Consider the following 19,913-nt stretch of genomic DNA (forward strand, 5'->3'; position numbering starts at 1 on the left):
AAGGCTTCAGATTTATTAGTCTGTTTTTTGCTTTGCTTGTTGTTTATTCATTCCAGTTCCATCCACTGAAAACTATAGTAATTGACCCAATTTCAGACTGTGATCTCATTAAAAATTTTAGCAAAATAGGATACTACCATGGTAATTGATTTTTCTCTTTCACTTGCTGTAGGTAGTGATAAAAGTTTTTCTCATCTGTTTCTTTCTTGTCTTGATTTTCATATTAAATGAAATTTAGCCATCCTAGTCAATTGAAAAGTATAAGAATATGGACTAGTAAAATTATTTGTTTAAAATGCAAGTTAAATAAAAGTTCTTACTTAATATTACACATAAATCCCACATGATTTATGAAGTATGATCATACAGTGCAGCACTGGTCTAAACCTCCTACCTGTTGTTACAGCTGAGTAATGACTTCATAAATCTGTGGGTGTAATTTTGAAACTGGAAAATGCCTTCTTATGGGCCATTAATATCTATCTGCAGCATGAAGACTTATGTTTTAATGTGTTTCTACTTCTGAATTTTGTTTAAGGTGACTGATTGCATCATCAAACAAAATACCAAGCTCCTATATGGAGTAACAGGAAGGCACATGGTCTTACTGTGTTCTCATGCTTGTTGCACTTGTGTACACTTAAGTAAAAGTAAATAAGTAGATGAACAGTCTTTGGCATTTCTTTTTTTTTTTTTTTCCCCTCAAATAATTTCAGTTTAAAACCAAATAATGTTGTCAATGTGTGCATTAGCTTTGCTTGGAGCCACAAGTCCTGGCAGTCCATGGGGAATAACACAGATCTGTGCTTCTCAAACAGTGTTTTGTCTGACAGTGGAGTTGTTTGTACCATGTTTGTGAGTGAAATGTGGAGTGAGCTCCTTACGCCAGGTGCAGAATCCCTTTTGGAGTCCTTTTTATAAAGTTTGGGTTCCAGATGCATTTCTTTGGTTCCATCCATTTCACGTATGCAGCCATCTGCTAGGAAACCATCTTCTATTTTCTCAATCTACAAGACAATTACTTATTTCGAAAATAAATTAGTTTTTCTAATTTACATGATCATGTCATCTTTCAGTACAAAAGCTGTAATTATTTAACTGCTAGTGAATTCTTAAAGTATATTTACACTTCCTCTCATGCATCTTAAGCATTCATACATTTTCAAGCCAAGTACTGCATTCTTCTGATTTAAGCTGTTATCTTCAAGCCACCCACGCATGGCGGTTTGGTGCAGGTATTTTTCAGATAGGTTTTTAAATAAACCAATCCACAGATGCAGATGAATAGAACGGATTGTGACAGTTAAGGACTGATTTGCAAATTAAATGGGCTGTTTTGGAGATGGGGTTTGCCACAGCCACGCTGGCATAGACAGCAAGTTGTCCTGCCTCTTGGACCTCAGCTAGGGAGATTGTGTCTGACATGCATGTGGAGCTTTCTTTGGCTTGACTGACAAGCCAGACTTGTGTGAGCCCTTTGGGCAACCTACTATGAAATTTTGCTCAAAAAACTTCTTTCCTTAGTTATTGGAGACCCTGGTGCAACCTCTGAGTCAGCCTCAGGCCACTGTCTCAGTCTTTCCTCAGTTCTCCAGTCTTTTTCCAAACAATGACTTACATGGCCGTATGTAAGAGTGGCCTTACCTACCACCTGCTCTTTGTCATTTCAGTGCTTTTTTTTGTCTTACAGAAATAGTGTTTTGTTTCTTTTCTTCTCCATCACATTTTTAGCCTGTCATCTTTTTGCATCTTTATGGATGTCTTTCGCAGTCTAAGCTAGTTTTGGTTGTAAGTTGGTTCTCTGGTTTGTGCTGGAGAAGGGCTCTTCATGTTTTCTTCTGAGACAAAACTGGAGATGCCTGAGCCCATAAAGACTTATACCTGGATTTAAATTAACTAAAGCATATACAACTTCTCAGGATCGAGACCTAATCTTGGAAGTAGTCTGTTGGAAAATTGATGTTAAATGTTATCTAGGTACAGTGTTTAGACCTTTAGCATGTTTTGTATTTTGAGAAACTTCTTAACTTAGCAACAGATGGCAGGTACTTTAAAAGTGGAAGCTATGTTTGTAACAGAGGCTTTTAAAATAGGACATAACATGACTGAAAAGTGTTATATTAAAATAATAATTTTATCCATATTAGGTTTTTTATGGATTTACATTGTTAACGATTCACTATTATAAACAGTAGTTTTCTGCATTCCATATTTTTATGAGTTTCAGTGGAAGACTGAAAAATCTACTTAGAGATTTCTACAAAAAAATCACAAGGATACATTTTACTTCTAATTAGAAGGTTTGTGGATGACTGATTTTGGTATTACCTGTGATTATTAATAAAATATAAGATGTGCACAGTACTCTTTAAAAGAAGAAAGCTAGAAATCTGTCAGTTAAATTCATCTGTTGTGAATCAAACAATGGATAGGATAGGATAGGTTAGGATAGGATAGGATAGGATAGGATAGGATAGGATAGGATAGGATAGGATAGGATAGGATAGGATAGGAAGACTAGTTTCTATTTGATTTAGTAAACAGGATTATTACTGAATTAAATTTTGGAATTTTTTTTGTTAGAACATGATTTTTTCCAATATGTTTTGACAGTGCCATCAGCTATGAGAAACTACTGACTGTAGATATTCTCTGCCAGAATGATGAATCTATTTCCAGTAAGCTGGTTGCTTCATCTTGTTGGATATACTCTTGGGCATTTATCACGTAATTCCCTTAATTCAAACCAGTTGTGTACATATTTTGTAAATGATAAATTACACATAGTAAATAAATATTCATACAAAATCAACTATTTGTTAAATTCTAAAAAATACTCTTTAATAGTTTTTGTACCAGAAATGAGCAGTCTTTGTTTACTGCGTCTTCTCACAGTACAAATTTTAAATATGAAATAATGTATCGAAAAATGCTACTTGCAACTATTACAACATTGACTCTATACCATTTCAGGTAAGAATACATTTACATTGCAACTGTATGTTAAATACTTTTATCAGCACAGTGAGTAATACCAGATCACTAGTCCTTGAAATAACATGTCATTAAATTTGTGAAGATGAAACAAGTATTCTCCCATCAAATTCTGCACTACATTTAGATGAAATGCCTTGATTAAGTAACATCTTTGAAGACTGGGTGTTACTTCCTTTAACTCTGATTATAGTTGGCAGACACTATGTGTTCTTTGTGTATTACCAAAACAGAACGTCTATCTGTGGCATACTCCATCTTTTCTTCATAAATGGATGCAACTTCAGTGTGTTGGATGTTTTATAGTGTGTTGTTTGCATTTGATTAATTTGGTCCTATAGCTTTTGTGTGTGCAAGTTTGTTACCCCTACTACTGAATATATATGATTAATGCAGTGAACTGTTGGCTTCTGTTCTGTAAATATTAATCAAAGAGTATGCTCCTCTGCTTAATGGCTTTTCAGTGTAGGAGGCAGCCAAACAACTATAGTCTGCTTTTTTTTTTTTTTCTTTTTTTTTTTTTTTTTTTTTTTTTTTGCTCTTTAATCATTATTGTGTAAGACACTGGCAAGAACAGTTTTTTTTTAATCTATAAACACTATTTCATGCTTGAACATATCCATTGTTTGGTCAAAGTTATGAAATATTGTTGCTCAATGAAACTTTGTTTTCAGCATTTCCTGGTAAAGCAGTAATAGAAGAGATAAAACAGTAAAGGAAGCGGCAGATAATTAAGGAAAGAAAAATACTAGGAATACGTGCAAGAAAGAAGCAGAAGATGCAGAGTCAGTAAACACAGCATCATATGATTTCAGGTCTTATGATGGACAAATAGTTTTCTTTAATCAAAAGCCAAACTGGATGCATTTCTAGATTCCATGGCTGCCATGAAAAGAATAATTTGTGACTAAAATATTCTTAAGGAGAATAAGGTAGACATTTTCTATGTTCCAACATGTGCTTAAAATGTGTATAAGAATAGATGTTGATTAGTGTGACAGCTTATTTGGATGAGAAATTAAAAGACGTTCAATATTTAAATGAAAAACCCAATAAATGTTTGGTAGGGGTGGTGGTGGTGGAACAGCTCAGTATCAGAAACAGTGAGTTTCTTGAAAACACAGCTCACATTTTTCTGGCATGCTGGTCTGGTATAAAATTGATAGATACAGCTTTAGTCATTCTCCATGAATGTCACCAGTGAGGCAAGCCAAGGCTGAAGGGAAGGCTTATGCTTCAGGGTTTGCAGTGTTTTTTGGGATCCAGTATGGGGTTACTTTCATGTATGTGCATCCGTTGCCCCTTTCTTAAAAATGTCTCTAAATTGTGTGGGTAGCAAAATTTTACCCCAGCACTATCACTGGCTTAGCTTTAGAAATTAGCAGAATTAGCAGAATTTATTGAATATCTGTTGCCCTTGTCCATTAGGACTGACTTGCTAAAATCCTCTCAGGCACTGCAGGATCATAGAGAATATCACATTATTTGTATTTACTAATGCTTTTGTTCTGCAAAGTTTATTTTAATTGTTATAATAACTTATTTCATTCCTCTAGTTTTTGCCTGGAAAATGTAACTTGGTTTTTGTTATAGGCCATCATCTTCTACTATTCTAGAAAGGAATAAAGAAGAAATCCTCCAAACCATCTACAATTTTGTATTTTATAAGGTGTTCAAAGGCAATTCTGATTTTACACAAAAGAATACAGTAGTACTGAAGCTTGTTTTTCAGAAAAGTACTAGTTGAAAGCTAAATCATTAAATCACAAAAACTTTTGGTTTGTTTCCAGTCAGTTTATTTATCACATAATACATTGAAAGTATTTTCAGGAAAGATCAGTAAGAGAACTGAATAATTTGAATAAAGTACTGGTGGTTTAGTCCACATTATGTTGTAGAAATTAAAATATTTTGCTAGTTGAACACACATTTGCACAGTGTTATACCACCCCACTTTGAACAAATATAAATATTCTTCTTGCATATGTACATATATTTACATTTAAATATATTAGTATGCTCTTGCAGAAATAACTATTTGGAAAGAAATTTTTGCTTACAGACTTTGTATAAATTAAGTATTTGTTTCAGATCCATGTCAAAATGGTAGATTTTGTGATTTTCAAAATCCTTTTTCCTGGATAAAGGCCATTTCCACTGTCTTAATTCATAAACATGTGCTTCAGTGATTTGAATCTACATCTTCCATTTTGATAATGATTATTCCCACATTCTCATTGTTTGTTAGTTCTCAAAAGTTAATTTAGTCCAGCTAAGCAATCTTCATTTCTGGTTAATGTAGTTACTGCTTATTGACCTTCTAAAAATGCTCATAACTTCGTCAAAGAAGTTTTTAATGTGCTAAGAAATGCTAACTGTTATAAAGTTAGATGCTTTTCTCTCCTGATCTGCACCTGTCCTTGTTCTTCCCTAGTTTTTGTATTCACACTTTAAGGTTGCATCAATTATATAGGAGGCCTTGTCTAGTAGTGCTTTTAGTTTAGTTTACATGTAAATATTGTCCCTAAGGTTTTGTTCAGGTATATTTTCTTTTTAAGTATAATTCTTTGGAAGTGTTTTATATCATTAAAGTGGATTCATATAATTAAAATTTATAGCGTTAAAAAGAAACAGAGGGTTTGGATATGTTAATCACTGTCAAGTAGATTTTGTTCAGCTTTTGGCACGAGTAAGGTAACTTTGTCTGTAATAGAACAGAATCTCTATTAATAGCACCTATTGTCAGTTATTTACTTGTCTTTTTAAGAAACAGTCAATTGATTTCAATTTAGATGTAGTCTGAAAAACTGAAGAAGGTACTTAATAATGTATTTGTACTAGTTGAATTTCTGTATGTCTGTGTAATTGTTTACGGAATTTAAAATGAAAATACTTAAAATGAGCAAGGCATCTACATTTGTGGTATAGATACATGGGAAACTAATATTTGCATTTTATCTTTTTACAAACTCTAGGAGGGACACAAAGATTACCTCGCACAATTGGAGTGTCATTGGCAAAAGAACTAATCTTCTCTGCACGCATTGTAGATGGTGTGGAAGCAAAATCAATAGGATTGATTAGCCATGTGGTAGAACAGAATGAAGCAGGGGATGCTGCATACAGAAGAGCATTAGCTCTGGCGAGAGAATTCTTACCTCAGGTATAACAAATTATTTTGATTTCGGTTTTTAGCTTTTACCAAATAATAACACTGAAAAAGAAGCAGCTTTATTAAACAGAGCTGTCACAAAAATATGTATCAAAAAGCCATGCTAATTATGTAGCAAGTAATCAGAAGTTTTCTCTCTTGCATTGAATGGTGTTATTTGGTAATTATTTCATAGTGAAGGAAAAAACCTCCATCAGTCCTCATCTTGCCATGATCTGGTCTATGTTTTCATTATATGTGCTGGCTTTCAATTTCTAAACAAGAAAAAAAATTATACAGGTTTTATTTTTTAGTATAGCGATTATTTTAATAGATTACTTTGTTGCTGTGGAACTCCTCAGAAGAGAGGCAAAAGCTCCTGGGTAGAAAATTCATAGGAGGCAGAAAAAGAAAATAATTAGTGAACTTGTTTATTGGATCACAAGTGTAACAGCCAAAAATTTTCATTGGAAATGTAAAATGTTATAGCTTAGGTATGGCATTTATTGGTGGTTTATTTGTGTCTTGAGCACCTTGATAGAAAGACAATTAAAAGTACAGAAAAAATTTTAACATACAGTGGTTCTGGGAAGTTGATTGATGGTTACAACTTCTTATTAGTACTGCCCCATAAGCTTTTGGGTTTTCCCAAATCAGTAGGCCTGAATATCCAGAAGCTGATGCTGACAGATAGGCACAGGACTAAGATGATTACCAAAGATGTTCTTGCAGTTCTGCAGCAAACTGGAGGTGAGTGTGGGAATCCCTCTGCTTACTGGGGATCTCAGCCACTCACGAGAGTGTCATCACTTGACCAGAGCAGGCTTTGCAATAGCATACTGTAGGTTTGAAGCTTGCATCAGTTAATTTTATTTCATGATTACATAGTTTCACATTTCTCCATTGTGCGATAGTAGGGATATGGGACGACCTTGCCAAGACCTATAATGATGTATCTTAAAGTGGCCATTCTGATCCTTGTTTTGAAGGAAACTGGTAAAGCTTGACAAATGTGGACACACTCAGCACCTTTAAAACAGAAATCAAACACAATAATTAGGTTCTTTTGAAAATAGTATACTTTTAGTTTTTCTTAATATTCAAACTATCAGTTTAGAAGCAAGTGTCTGCTATAATTATAAAATATAGGGTATATACTGTAAATACTGTAAATTTAACAAAAGTCCAAAGTCTAGATGGTCCTAATATAAGATTATTGATGAGCAGACTCTTCAATTACAAATCTTGCAGGTTTTGATGACATGTCAATAAACTTTTTCTCTCATTTTAGGGACCAGTAGCAATGAGAGTTGCAAAACTGGCTATCAATCAGGGAATGGAGGTAAGGATCTGTACTGTCCATGACAGTAGGCTGGAAGTCAGGTTGGTAACAGTTGTAATGTGGTGAAATTCTTTTTCTAGAACTGTTTTTATTATATCATTGTGTAGTCTTTCAAAGTCTATTTGGTCAAAACTTTCTAAAGAATGAAATGTAATTTTTTAAATCTCAGACTCCTGAGATGCTGATTTCTGTAACAATGCTTAGTAACCTCAAGACTAGTGTACTCTGCTAATTATTAATAGTAAAAAGTAAACATAAATTACTATGAACAAATTGTGTTTCAAATCTCAGGTGGGAAAGATGATCAAAGTCATACTCTGTTTGTCAAGCTCTCAGTGTTTAGTAACTAATAAAGTTAAAGGCTGAAGGACATATTCTTTTTTTTAAAAATAGTTTAATAGCAGTGTTAAAATTGTACCTGGAATCTGACTTCATGTTTGGTTCGGATTGCGACTCCATTGCCACACTATTGACCTAGCTCTAAAGCTCATTTAAAATCCTATCTGGATATGTGTTTTACTTTAGGTGTACATATCCTAATGCTGAGTTCAGCAGGTCTGTTCATTTTTAAAGTTAGGCTCTTCACCAAGACACCTTGTAGCTCAATCTGGTACAAGGGAAAGAGGATCATACCATGTGCAGCATCTGAATCCAAGAAGATGAATTTATCCTTTTTTCTTAAAAGTCACAAAAGCAACTAGTGAGCTCAGCAAAGCGTAACACCAGTAAGTGGTGGCCTGAGAATCAAACTCAGATGCCATTGCACAGAGTATGTTAGGTTTCCACAGCAAGTAGTGGTGGAATTTGAGATTTATTTCAATACCCGAGGTTCAAAATGCTACAGCCTAAGTTATCTGACTACCAGATATAGTGGATTGAAAGGTCAAAATAATGGTGTTTATAGAATTAGGGATGATAGGGTTAAATGGACTCTGAATGATCATCTCTAGTTCAGTCTTGAGGCTCAAGACAAGATCTACTATATCAAAACCAATCAAGCCAAATTGTTATCCAAGATGTTGTTACAAAACTACCATGGCACAGATTTCACACATTTCTTCAGGGTTCCTTTGATAACTTATGCTATAACTTATCTTCCCTTGAAAACTGCTTGTGGTGCATAGCCATAGTCCTTCCAGTAGTCAAGTGGAGAGCCAGTGAATGCTGTAGCATCTGGTGCTTAAGACAGATGGAGAAATTCAGCCTTTTCAACTATTCAGGACAGCTCACAAAGAAACGAAATGTTTTAAAAATTGATGATGATGATGATGATGATGATGATAATGATGCAGGACAGATATGGTCCTCTTTATTTTTCTGTTTTAAATCCTTGTGAACTTGAATTTGTGGTTTTTTTGTGGCATGCTATCCTGTTCTTATATGATGTTTTGAAGATACACTGTTTCAGAAATTGTTTTACATAATTATATTGTTTCACATAGTCGTACAGTGCATCTTTTCCTCTGTAGTAAATGAAATTATTATAAATGTGCAGGTAGCTAATGGTTTTTACCTAAACAGATGACTCATAGTAAAGAGCAGACATTTTTTGAGTGTAGTGCATGCTAATTGTATAGCTAAATCAGGAGTCTGTTACAAAAATAACCACTCTTACCATATGTCAGCATAGCATTTCTATGTTGAAGTAGTGTAGAAGAATTTTGCAGAAGTATTTTAGTATGTGGCATATAAAAACACAATATTTATGTTAGCTGTGAGCTGTGATTTATATATTATAAATTATATGTAATAAATTTAAAAATTCTTGTAAAAACCATTGTATTCTTTTCCTCAGGTCGACTTAGTAACAGGTTTAGCAATTGAAGAAGCTTGTTATGCTCAGGTATGTAAATATGATTACATGAAGAAAACACAGAAAACAGGCTTTGTTGATGCCTGTTATGAAACATGCAGAAATTTAACTAGAAATTGCTTTGTGATTTCTTCTGCAAACTTTTAGGCATTTTATTTAAATTTCCATCTACTTGGTCTGATTTTGTAAGGAATTTAAGGGAGGAGGTGTAGTTCAGGAGACATCTGTACCAGTACTGTTAGGGTGAAAGTAGTGAAGCAGTACCAGCCATACACCTATCCAGTCATACACTACCATGCCAGTCCAAGGACTGCCTTGCTTTTGCTTTGTTTTGGTTTAACATGAAATAATACAAAGGACACTTCATTAACACATGCACTAATGGCATATGTTCTAACCAATAAAAATTTGAGACAAACCTCTTTGCCAGTGAAACATGGGAATGATGTGTTTGGGATTATATGTTCTTGGATTTTGAGACAAGATTTTTATGATGGAATTCGAAGCATCAGCATTATATTCTTATTTAAGATGTGGTAATCAGATTATTAACTTTTTTCCCCCCTCTCAAAAACCCAAAAAACTAAAATTGACCTAACAAAAAAACCCCCAAGAAACTCAAACTCCACTTTCTCCTCTCCCTCTACCCATGCCCCCTCCCCGCCCCGCCAAAAAAAATACCACAACAAACCTCAAAACCTACAGAATTTTTTTAACTCATCTGTTTGGAGAAAAAGTCCTCTCCTTCTCCACCCAAATTGTTCATCAGCCTTTTGTCATGCCCTTGAAGTGTATGATACATTCCTACAGCTGACTATATAGTTTTAATTTTTCTGTTGTATTATAGTTTTTCTGATGTATCTTGGAGGCATTGAAGAACTAAGATTTTATGAAAGTATTTTTCTTGGTATTGTTTTTGATGTCAATAATGAATTGTTACTCTGCTCATTGCAGACTATCCCAACAAAAGATAGAATTGAAGGCCTTCTTGCATTTAAGGAGAAGAGACCTCCTCGCTACAAGGGAGAATAAAAGAATCTGATGCCTTTAAAATACAGGGGGATAAAAGTACTTCTATGAGGACCATTAAGGTGCACTTTGCATCCGCACCTGGAATATCACAATCACCAAAGTAACAGCAAATCATACAGATACTACAACATTTTGAATGTGTCCATACTTATACGAAGCCAAGATAGAAATGGGTGTCAGCTCATGCTCATTACAGTTTCTGATGGTTGATCTGTGTAATGCCAAAGTCACAGGTTCATGCAGCATTTTTAAGATTTCACATGTATGAAACATACCATTCCACGATTGAAAAAGCTCTGTAATTCTTTACATAGACAAAATGTATCTGTGATGTTAAGCATAAATCTGCTATATAATTTTATCAAAACAAAAGCAACTACTGAACACCAAAAATAAGAAATTGTACCAAATATGCATTTAAATGATTCTGTATATCAGTAAAAATTATATTTGAGTATTCTATCAGAATATCTATATTATTAATAAAGCTAGGGGAAATGAAAAGGATTATAATTTAGAAAATGCTGAGCTTTGTTTATGTTACTTACTCTATCCTAAGCAAAATGAAATTCACTTTAGCACTTAATGGTGTCCTTTTGATAAAGTTGCTGCCATTATATTAATTTAATTGTATTGAATGAAGACATATTCAAGGCCAGCCTTTAATTATACATTATTGTATGTTAAACCTGTCTTTGTCTTGCATTTTTCCAACATATCATCTGATCAGCACTGTAATGGAACTTTATTTCATTTGCCCCAGTTATTTTAAATTTTGATGATTGTATTGAAGATGGTTGTGTGGGGATATGACCAATGTGCTGTAATAGAACCTAGAATTATCTTAATCTCCAGAATATTCCTTTTGCAAGTTGTATGAATGTATATTTATATACAACAGGGAAAATGTTGAAAGGTTCTTTATTTTGTGTTGGCCTCAGAGCTCTTTTCATGCATTGCAAGAGAAATGCAGTAAGTTTCAAGGTAAGAAAACTTGTGATTCATACTGTGTATTTGCAGTGGATGCAACATATACAGCAAATGTCTGGAAATAACCTCGTAGAAAGTATTTTTGTTAATTTGACTGTAAAATAAACATGGCTTAGCAGTCCAAGGCTGTCTTTTTATATGAAAACAAATTTATTTGTGTTGGGTTACCATTGGCTCATGAAACTTGTGCACACTTTGCTGTTTCTGCAACATTAGCTATGGTCACTGTCCATATCTATGATGATAAAGCAGCTCATCAACATGAAATGACAAGAACTCATTTAAATTCATATTTAGACATATCATTACATGTAAATTGATTATGACTGGTAGAGCTCACACTTTGTTGACTGGTAAACTTGCTGACTCAATAATTTCTTACACAATAATTTGCAAATAAAATATTGGTACTTGTTTTGATAGTTATATAAAGCCTAAAGGGTCATTTTCTCATGTTTCTGAAATGCTAACATGTCATTTTCATTTTTACTGACTACAAAATAATTATGTTAATAGGAAAAAATATTAAGCATTTGCTGATGGGTTTCAGTTGCTTAACTTTGATATACATTCTGGTTATTGAGCTGCCTCTGTTTCTACCAAGCACTGATTAAGTAGCTTCTGTGAATGTTTATTTAAAAACATCTAATAACTTTAAATACTGTGGCCTATGACTGTGTAGGTTCATGCCTTTAACTAGTAGTTTTGATCTCAGAAAATAATTTTACTGTCACAGTGGTCTCTGCATTCTTTTTCTCAGGAGAAGATAGTGTCATATCATAGCAATTTGAGTTCCATCTTTGAAGTGAACAGTTTGAATAGTATTACAAAGTGAGTATCAGTAGAACAGTTTTTAAAGGTACTTTAGAGTGATGTTGAACTGGTTCTGGAGGAACAATATTTTAGCAAAAGATGTGTTAATCACTTACTATCTCATTTATTAAGTGACATGTTATGATGGCTGCAGTGCTCATAATTAATAGTAGTATTAGAACTCTGCTTCCATGAGAGGGTTATTTGTAAGAAAAATGCTCATATAAAAGGTTGACTTTTCTTTATGAAAGGTATGATCTGGCAAATCCTCCTTCAAGCACTTAGGCTCAACTCTCAGTTCCTGGTAAAGCCATGCTTTTCTCCATAATACCTCATGGATGAGTGAGCCCCGGTCTCCACTGGTTTTCTGAAAGGTTATCTCATGGTCCCTACACATAAGCAGCCTTTTCTCCTGCTTCTGCTGAGCTCAAGTGGATAGTGAGTTCCACACTTCACTGAGTTGGATATAGAGAAGTTATATCACAGGTAGGTCTGTTAGCCATTATTAGTTATCAGCTGATAACTTCTCAACATTTGTAAGTTCAGTTTACTGAATTGCCTAGAAATTCTCAGTTTCATGCAGAAATTAATGTGTGACTTTATATAACACATATAATTTTAGGCTTCAATGTAGCAAACTGTTTATATTTTCAATATAAAGTAACTCACATTCAGTTTACTGAATTTATGTATACTAAATATCTGCATGGCTCTAGTCAGTTCAATGCTTCTGAGCAGCTCATCTGTAATGAAAAAAAGGTGTGTTTTATTTATTCTAAGATTATGTAATGATACAGTTAAGTGCTTTTGGAGATATTTTCTATGGAACCTTTTTATGACATTTAGTCATTGAAATTCTGTCAGTTTATGTTCAATTAGTCATAATCCTACATCAGCGTTCATGTCAATGCTTTTCTAGAACTGCTTTTAACCAGCTACATTTAGAATAGTAAACATCAGGATCATTCTCAATTGCTTCATATTTTACTCATTCATTGCTCTTTGATGCATTTAATCATAGTCACATTTGTTGAAGAGATCACCACAGGAGAGGGCAGAATATCATGCTACTTGGAATCTGGTTTTGAGAAACTTAGGGAGTAAAGTAAGGGGTTTTGGCACTAGTGTCACTTCACATACCAAACCCAACTCATAGCAAAGTGAAAAGAGTAATTGAAATCTTAATTTATTACTGCATAGTCTTTACTTACACCTTTTTCATTCAAGAAAATCCCTGAAAAGATGTCTGCTGAGATTAGAGAGGGGATTTATTTACAATTTTAAGAAATGTATTTTAAAAAAAATCATTGTTCATTTGAGTGGTATGCATTGAGGAAGATGTGCTTTCATGTCTCATTTGTGGAATTTTAGCCTTGTTCTTGAACATAATGGCACTGCTGAAAAGCTGTAGGGCTTGATTGTCTGCTGAGGCTGATACAGTCTGTGTACTCAAGGTGTGATAAAGTTCATGATGATGTAGTTAAGATGTTATTTTTCTGCACATTTCTAGAAAGAGAACTATCTCCAAAAATGAGAAAAAGAAAAATGGCAAGCAGATAAACCAAAAGAAGAGTTGTTTTCAGCTGAAGGTAATAAAATTTCTCTTGTCTTCTTTGTGGGATTAAAATGACTTTTTTTTCTATTTGTGTCCTTTTTTCCTGTTTTCTTTCCTCTAAGTCTCAGACATGTGAGACAACGTGCAGGGAACGGTTTTAAAAAATTGTATGGGTTGTTTTCACTTTAAGAACATTGGTATTTTATAAGCAAAGTTAGTCAAGTTTAAAAAAATTTCCTGAAAGTTGTTTGAAAGATGTAATCAGAAATTACTGTGTTATCACTAAAGATTAGGTAATATGCCTTTTTTATTATATATTTAAATCATGCTCTGTTTCAACCTTGGAACACAGTTGAATATAAGTTTCTCTAGTTATGCAGAATGTGCTGTGTTTGCACAGTGTGTTCATTATGCTTTATAATATATGTGTGTGTATACTGGCATGTCATATGCATGCATGTGTATGTGTATGTGCGTATGTAAGTGTGTACACGTAAATAAAATTATCCAGACTGTCAGGCAAGACCAAATCAATCCCTCAGGATGTGATACTACTATTCTGCTTCAGGAAGTTTTGAATTTGTTTATGCAAAACTACAACCAACAAAAAAGTGGACGCCACACAGCACGTACCATGACTGCTACAAGTGGGCATACTTACTGTGTGTTCTGTAGCACAGAAATTCTGCTGCAGAAGCACACAGTATGCACATGTGTTACCGTGTATCTGGTTGTGTATATATGGTAGTTCAAGGCTAGAATAAATGTAGCAGGAGTCAATGTGAGTTCTTAAGTTTCAACAAAGGTGTGGCATCCAGATAGCACATTCTTCCCAGTCCTATAGTATCATTTGCTCCTGCAGTTTGGAGAGGCCTGCAGCAATCATGAGCAGCTCATTAATCAGCCACTGTCACAGATTATAAGATCAGTGTCTACCCCCTTTAAATAAGTCTAGACTTAGATTTCATCTTCAGCTTTTATCTAGTAGATAATTCTTCCAAGGACACTCATTCACATGGGAAGAAATATGAAGTATGTTAAAAGAATTTATTACAGAGGGTGTGAACATTTTGTGTCAAAGCTAACTCCTATTTGCAATACTTGAGTTCAAAATAGTACATTAACCCTCTAAGGCATAGTCTGTACATGTATGTTTATAAAGTCTTCAAAGTTCTGGCTAGTGAATATAATCCTTTGATTATAATTTCTGAAGCGTATGCTAATAAAGCTTTTGTAACATTAAAGAGCTGAGAATATAGTGAAGTTTTCTTGTTGCATAATATAACCACTTTTAGAAGAACATGGAAAGTTTGTTATTTTTGTGAGGAATTTACACATCAAATTGTTGCTTCTTTATTCTGGCAATTGCTAATTGATTTAACATTTTCCCTTAAGCATAAGGGACTTTGTGATATCATCTTTGGCTCAATTCTTTTTAGTATGTTAAAAATTCTGATGCCAGTTGTACAAGTTTTTTTAAAATGTGTCTCTTCCATGCAGCTTAGAAAGACAAAGTTAAAAAATATAGTTGTGAGGATAGAGTTGTGAAGGTTGTGTTTTCATGACTTATAAATGTTAATAATACATCTGTAGGCTTGTGTGAAAAGAGTTTGACTCTGCATCTTTTGTATAATAAGTCTTTGCTGCTGGGACTGTTGTATTTTAATAAATACAACATAAAGCTGAAGTATTTTAATAAATGCATGTGAGTATCCGCAGCTAGTGACCCCTCAGGTGAATGGTTCATGTTGGCCTGTAGTTATCATCTTTTGGCCACTCTGTCTAAGCAGAGGTGTAAGGAGAAGAGAGCCAGGGAGCATGCTTCTAAGAAGCAGTGGGTCTTGGAAGAGTGTATATGAAAGAGGTTTTGTAGGGTGGGTTCGGGCTGCATACTCAGGTCACAGTTAATTTCAACACAGTAATTTCTAGTATCTTCATGAGCAGCGCCACAAAGTAGATATTTCTGTACTGGTTAGTTGCAGCTCCTGAATTCTGTACCCAAAAGGCTAGCAGAGATTGTAACCTCCAAATATGATTCCTAGAGTGTCTGTATAACATATGAAAGGAGGCGGGAGCCACAAAAACAGCATAACAAGAAGGATTCTAAGTTACTAGTTCATAAATAAGACATGGACATGGGTTTTTTCCACTTTGGGTGGAATGAAATTCCCATCTCCATTTTGGATTTTAGAAATCTTAGCTGATATCAGTCCTTTTTTGAAAAAGTGAAGATAATATGCTATCGTGCTTCCATCTGCATAACTGCTCAGTAGTTGAAGGACTCATGAAACACCAAAGGAACTCAGTTTCTGTTCTCTCCTTTCACTTAACTGACCTGAGCCAAAATTTCCTACAGTAGTGACCTGTTCACGGGATTCTTTGAAGTTATGCATGAAGAAATTTCTCTACTTTAATTATTTATTCTACATTTAATTTATTGGGATGTAGAGAAAGTGACATCCACCTAATGGTTTATAGAGGTAAGGCCAGCCTTGCAGTTCCCTCATGCAGCAAGTACCACACTGTTTTTTTCATAGATGCTGTAGCAAGGATGGGAGACCTGCTTACTTTTCTGTTTTACCCAGCATCTTCTTTGTACAGACTCCTGTCTGCTAAACATGAAGATCCTTAATGAGTCAGACTCAGATGTGGAAGGTTTAATTCATTAATCCCAAAAGGCCTTGGATACAGCACTTTCTAAGTGCAGTTGCCTAATATCATCACTTCCTAATGCAAAATCTTAGCAGGAATTTTGAGAATCTGAATTTTGGACTAGGACATCTATGTGTCTGTATAGAGATGTCTTAGTTTTGTGATTTACTCTTTAGAATTCTTAGTTAAGCTTGAAAATACTTCCTCAGTGTAAGCAAGGGATATCAGAAATCACTTTTCAGACATTGGTACCGTATCATAGATCATATGATGGAACTGAGTTGCTCTTAACAGGTGTTAATACTTACAGATACTGACTACCCCTGTCTGTACTCTCCAAAGTAGAAAAGACAGACATCAGTGAGACAGAAGGAAACACTGGCAAGTGAAAGGAGAATTGATGTTGGAACAACAGTGGCATAGCTACAGTTGGCTGTGCTAGAATAGTTGTATGAAGCTGGTTATTCCAGCTCAGTAGCTTGATTCTGCCAACAGACACAAAGTAGCTGTATACAGGACAGAGCTTTTGATCACACTCTGTGTGTGTGTGTGTGTGTGTGTGTGTGTATAGGATATAAAATATACGTCCATGTGTCCGCTCTTCTTCCAGCACATAGTTTTAAGGTTATTCATAGAAGCTTTTCAAGCATGGATTCAATTTTTAAAATAGTTCACTCAAACCACATCCCCACAGGTATGTGTGTTGAGAGTTACAAAAACATTTTGCCCTATACATGTTTTTATATTTCGTATAATTACAGCATATTTATCTGAAGTATTTCGCAAGTATAGTTTTGTGTAATACTGGTAGGAGATTAAGTAATAGCTGCTTACTAGCACTATTGCACAAGAACATCAAATGTAATAATGGTGTTCTGAGATTTGAAGTTCAAGCATGCTTTTGGCTGCTTTGCTCCTGTGACCTTTATGCTCTTCTGGTTAGTACAGCAGCCCTGTAACGATGCACATGTTTTCCTTTACACAAATGCCAGTAACCACTTGAGCAGGGCACTTGATTCCAGTGCTGATGGGCGGTGCCTATAAGGGACAACGGTAGTATATCCAAGCCAAGTTGGCTATCTTTGTGCTTTACAGTGCCAAAACTTCAAAGCTTCTTCCTTTTAGAACTCTAAAGCAATACAAGTTTGTGTTTCTTCTTATCATCAAACTTAATTATTGGCAATAAGCAAATGCTGGCAGAAGCAGCACATCACATGGCTCCATTTCTACTTTAGAAAAGGTCAGCATATGGCATAAACACTTTGCTGTATTATGCAGCCTTGTACTCTGATCACATAACACATGCTTCAGAAAGCATTATGCAATGCTAGACTCACTGATTAATGACTGCTTGCACAAGAAGTTTTTCATTAGCCCGAATGCTAGCATCCTGGGAATGATTAACTTTGTGACATAACTCTCATCACATAAATATGAAAGATTCAAACATAGCCTCAAAATAATGTGTTTCAGAAATAACCAAACACTTTGCTGCTTAGTACTGTGTACAGTATTTGATTAACAACTACTTTAAACATTCAGAGTTGAATAGAAAAGTCTATTTGTGAGAATTGAAAACAAGATTTATTTCTAGAGTTTAAAGTTTTACCCAAGATGAATTTTTGCATACAGCAGCATCTCATTTGCAATGTTTTTCCTCTGCTTGTGTAAGTTCGAATTTCCTGAGAAAAATATGTGCCAACTATTTTCAGTTCAGCCAGTGAGTTAAACAGAACAAGTCAAATCTAGCCCTTATTTAGACCAGCAACTGCACATATGTAAAATGACTCAGTCCAGTGTGTTCAGTAGTACAGTACATACAGTTGTGTGCTTAAATCAGCATAGTGATAGCTCATTAAATTCACAATAATTGCTGATGTTCCTGCAGGCAGAGTAAGAAGGCAAAATGTGGTCCTGAATGAAGTGTCTTGCAAACTTACAGCCTGAACATTGCTACACATTCATATTTAACATTTTCATATTCTAATGATTAATCATTCCATGTTCAAATTATGCAGATTCCTGTGTTAAAAAGCGTCATGACAGTACATCACTCATATTACCATCTTCAGGATGTACAGAAGAGGAAAAGCCTATAAAAAGAAATGTTCCTTACCATATTCCCTCACATATAAAGATTCATCCCTGAAGTAATTGCTACAAGCTATCTAAAAAATTGGTTTTGAAGTAATTGCTACAAGTTATCCATGTTTCAAGAGCGTTATTAAGGAGAAAGTCAGTTTGCCTGCTTGGAAATTCAACATCAATGTTCACAAGGAAATATCTATATTAAACTCCCACTTACTAATTTGCCTTTAAATGTCAGACTAAAAAAAAAGAGACATATGTTTTTTTATGATTCTCTCTCCTTTAAGTAATTCTGCTCATGAACTGCCACATTAAATAAAGCTACTTAAAGTCCTTGTAGTGGGGGAGATGGTTTTGGATGTCACCACATTAATGCATATGTGCCATGTCTTCGGAATTAATATTCATTGAGAAAAAGTACAGAAAGTAAACATTGACCTTCAGTATATTCACTTTGGTTTTTGCCTTTTCCTGCACTCCAACTCCTGCAAGCAGTAGCAAAGGCTAAAGGAAATGGCCTCTGACTAAGCATTAGCTACCAGCGTGCCCTCATTATAGCTGAGGGCTCTTATTCTCGCTTAGCCTACGTGCAGAGCCAGCTACTCTTTCAGCTGTGATGACGAAATGCCATGCATTTCTTCCTGGAATAGTACGCAGATAAGAGGCCACTTGTTATGCTGAGGTTTCAGATGAACTCCACTAAAGGTTTCAAAACACTCTGTCACAATTATATCAGGTTTCTTTAGCAACCAATTCATTTCAGACACTTTTAAGATAAAAAGGGAAGAGATGTTAGTTTATTTTCCCTTGTGGTTTCACTGTTTAAACTTTTAAAGGATTTGACTGGATAGTTTATACATGGCCCTGAATTTATTAATTTTAAAGAAAAATAGATCAAAATGGCTCTGGTTCTCTCTTGAAATTAACATTATTTGTAGTCCCCTATGTACACCTATAACTTCAGAGAAGAAACAAAAAGTCTCATGCCTCTGATATGCTGCTAGAACAGTCCTGCTGTGCAGACTCAGTTGCTGAGTGCCTTGAACTTATTCTGGGTCCAGCAAAAGCTGAGAGTTTTGAGAACCTTGCAGCACAAAAGGTTAATCCTTTATCCTGGAGTTGGGTTCAGATTCTAGGACATGTGTGCAGAGTATGAGCCCAGTTGGCCTAAGTGTTACTTAGCAGTGGTGGGAAAACCTGTTTGTGAGATCTTGCAGCCTTGGCACTCATTTAGGTGATTCCATGCACTAACAAAAGCAACTTCAGTGGAATCAAACAAATCACAAAATTGTCCCAACTGTAAAAGAAGGAGGAACCTTTGAAGTGTTTGTTTCAAACCAGGTAATACCTTTAGAACCAGCAATAACTGTATGCTATTGAAGAAAGGAATAAATTGTCTGGAATAAGGAATGGATCCTATGCAGGTTAAATAGCTTTTTTGCTCACCCATAGACTCTAATGAAACATTTAGAATCTGAGGTAT

General features: G+C 34.8%; 1 protein-coding gene and 1 long non-coding RNA gene across 4 annotated transcripts in view; one reads left to right on the top strand and one right to left on the bottom strand.

The window, feature by feature from the left end:
• AUH (AU RNA binding methylglutaconyl-CoA hydratase) overlaps window positions 1–11,446 on the top strand; it is a 121,044-nt gene extending 109,598 nt beyond the window's left edge. For all 3 annotated transcript variants that reach the window (XM_053968860.1, XM_053968859.1, XM_053968861.1), the window contains 4 exons: window positions 5,970–6,157; window positions 7,437–7,487; window positions 9,283–9,330; window positions 10,255–11,446. In XM_053968860.1, coding sequence (XP_053824835.1) covers window positions 5,970–6,157; window positions 7,437–7,487; window positions 9,283–9,330; window positions 10,255–10,332 — 365 coding nt within the window. In that variant the 3' untranslated portion in view covers window positions 10,333–11,446. The remainder of the gene's footprint in view (window positions 1–5,969; window positions 6,158–7,436; window positions 7,488–9,282; window positions 9,331–10,254) is intronic.
• LOC128802461 (uncharacterized) overlaps window positions 6,500–19,913 on the bottom strand; it is a 66,045-nt gene continuing 52,631 nt past the window's right edge. Inside the window, exon 4 of the long non-coding RNA XR_008435439.1 lies at window positions 6,500–7,174. This is a non-coding gene — a long non-coding RNA (uncharacterized LOC128802461). The remainder of the gene's footprint in view (window positions 7,175–19,913) is intronic.

Source organism: Vidua chalybeata, chromosome Z (genome assembly GCF_026979565.1).
Source record: "Vidua chalybeata isolate OUT-0048 chromosome Z, bVidCha1 merged haplotype, whole genome shotgun sequence".
Lineage (NCBI taxonomy): Eukaryota > Metazoa > Chordata > Aves > Passeriformes > Viduidae > Vidua > Vidua chalybeata.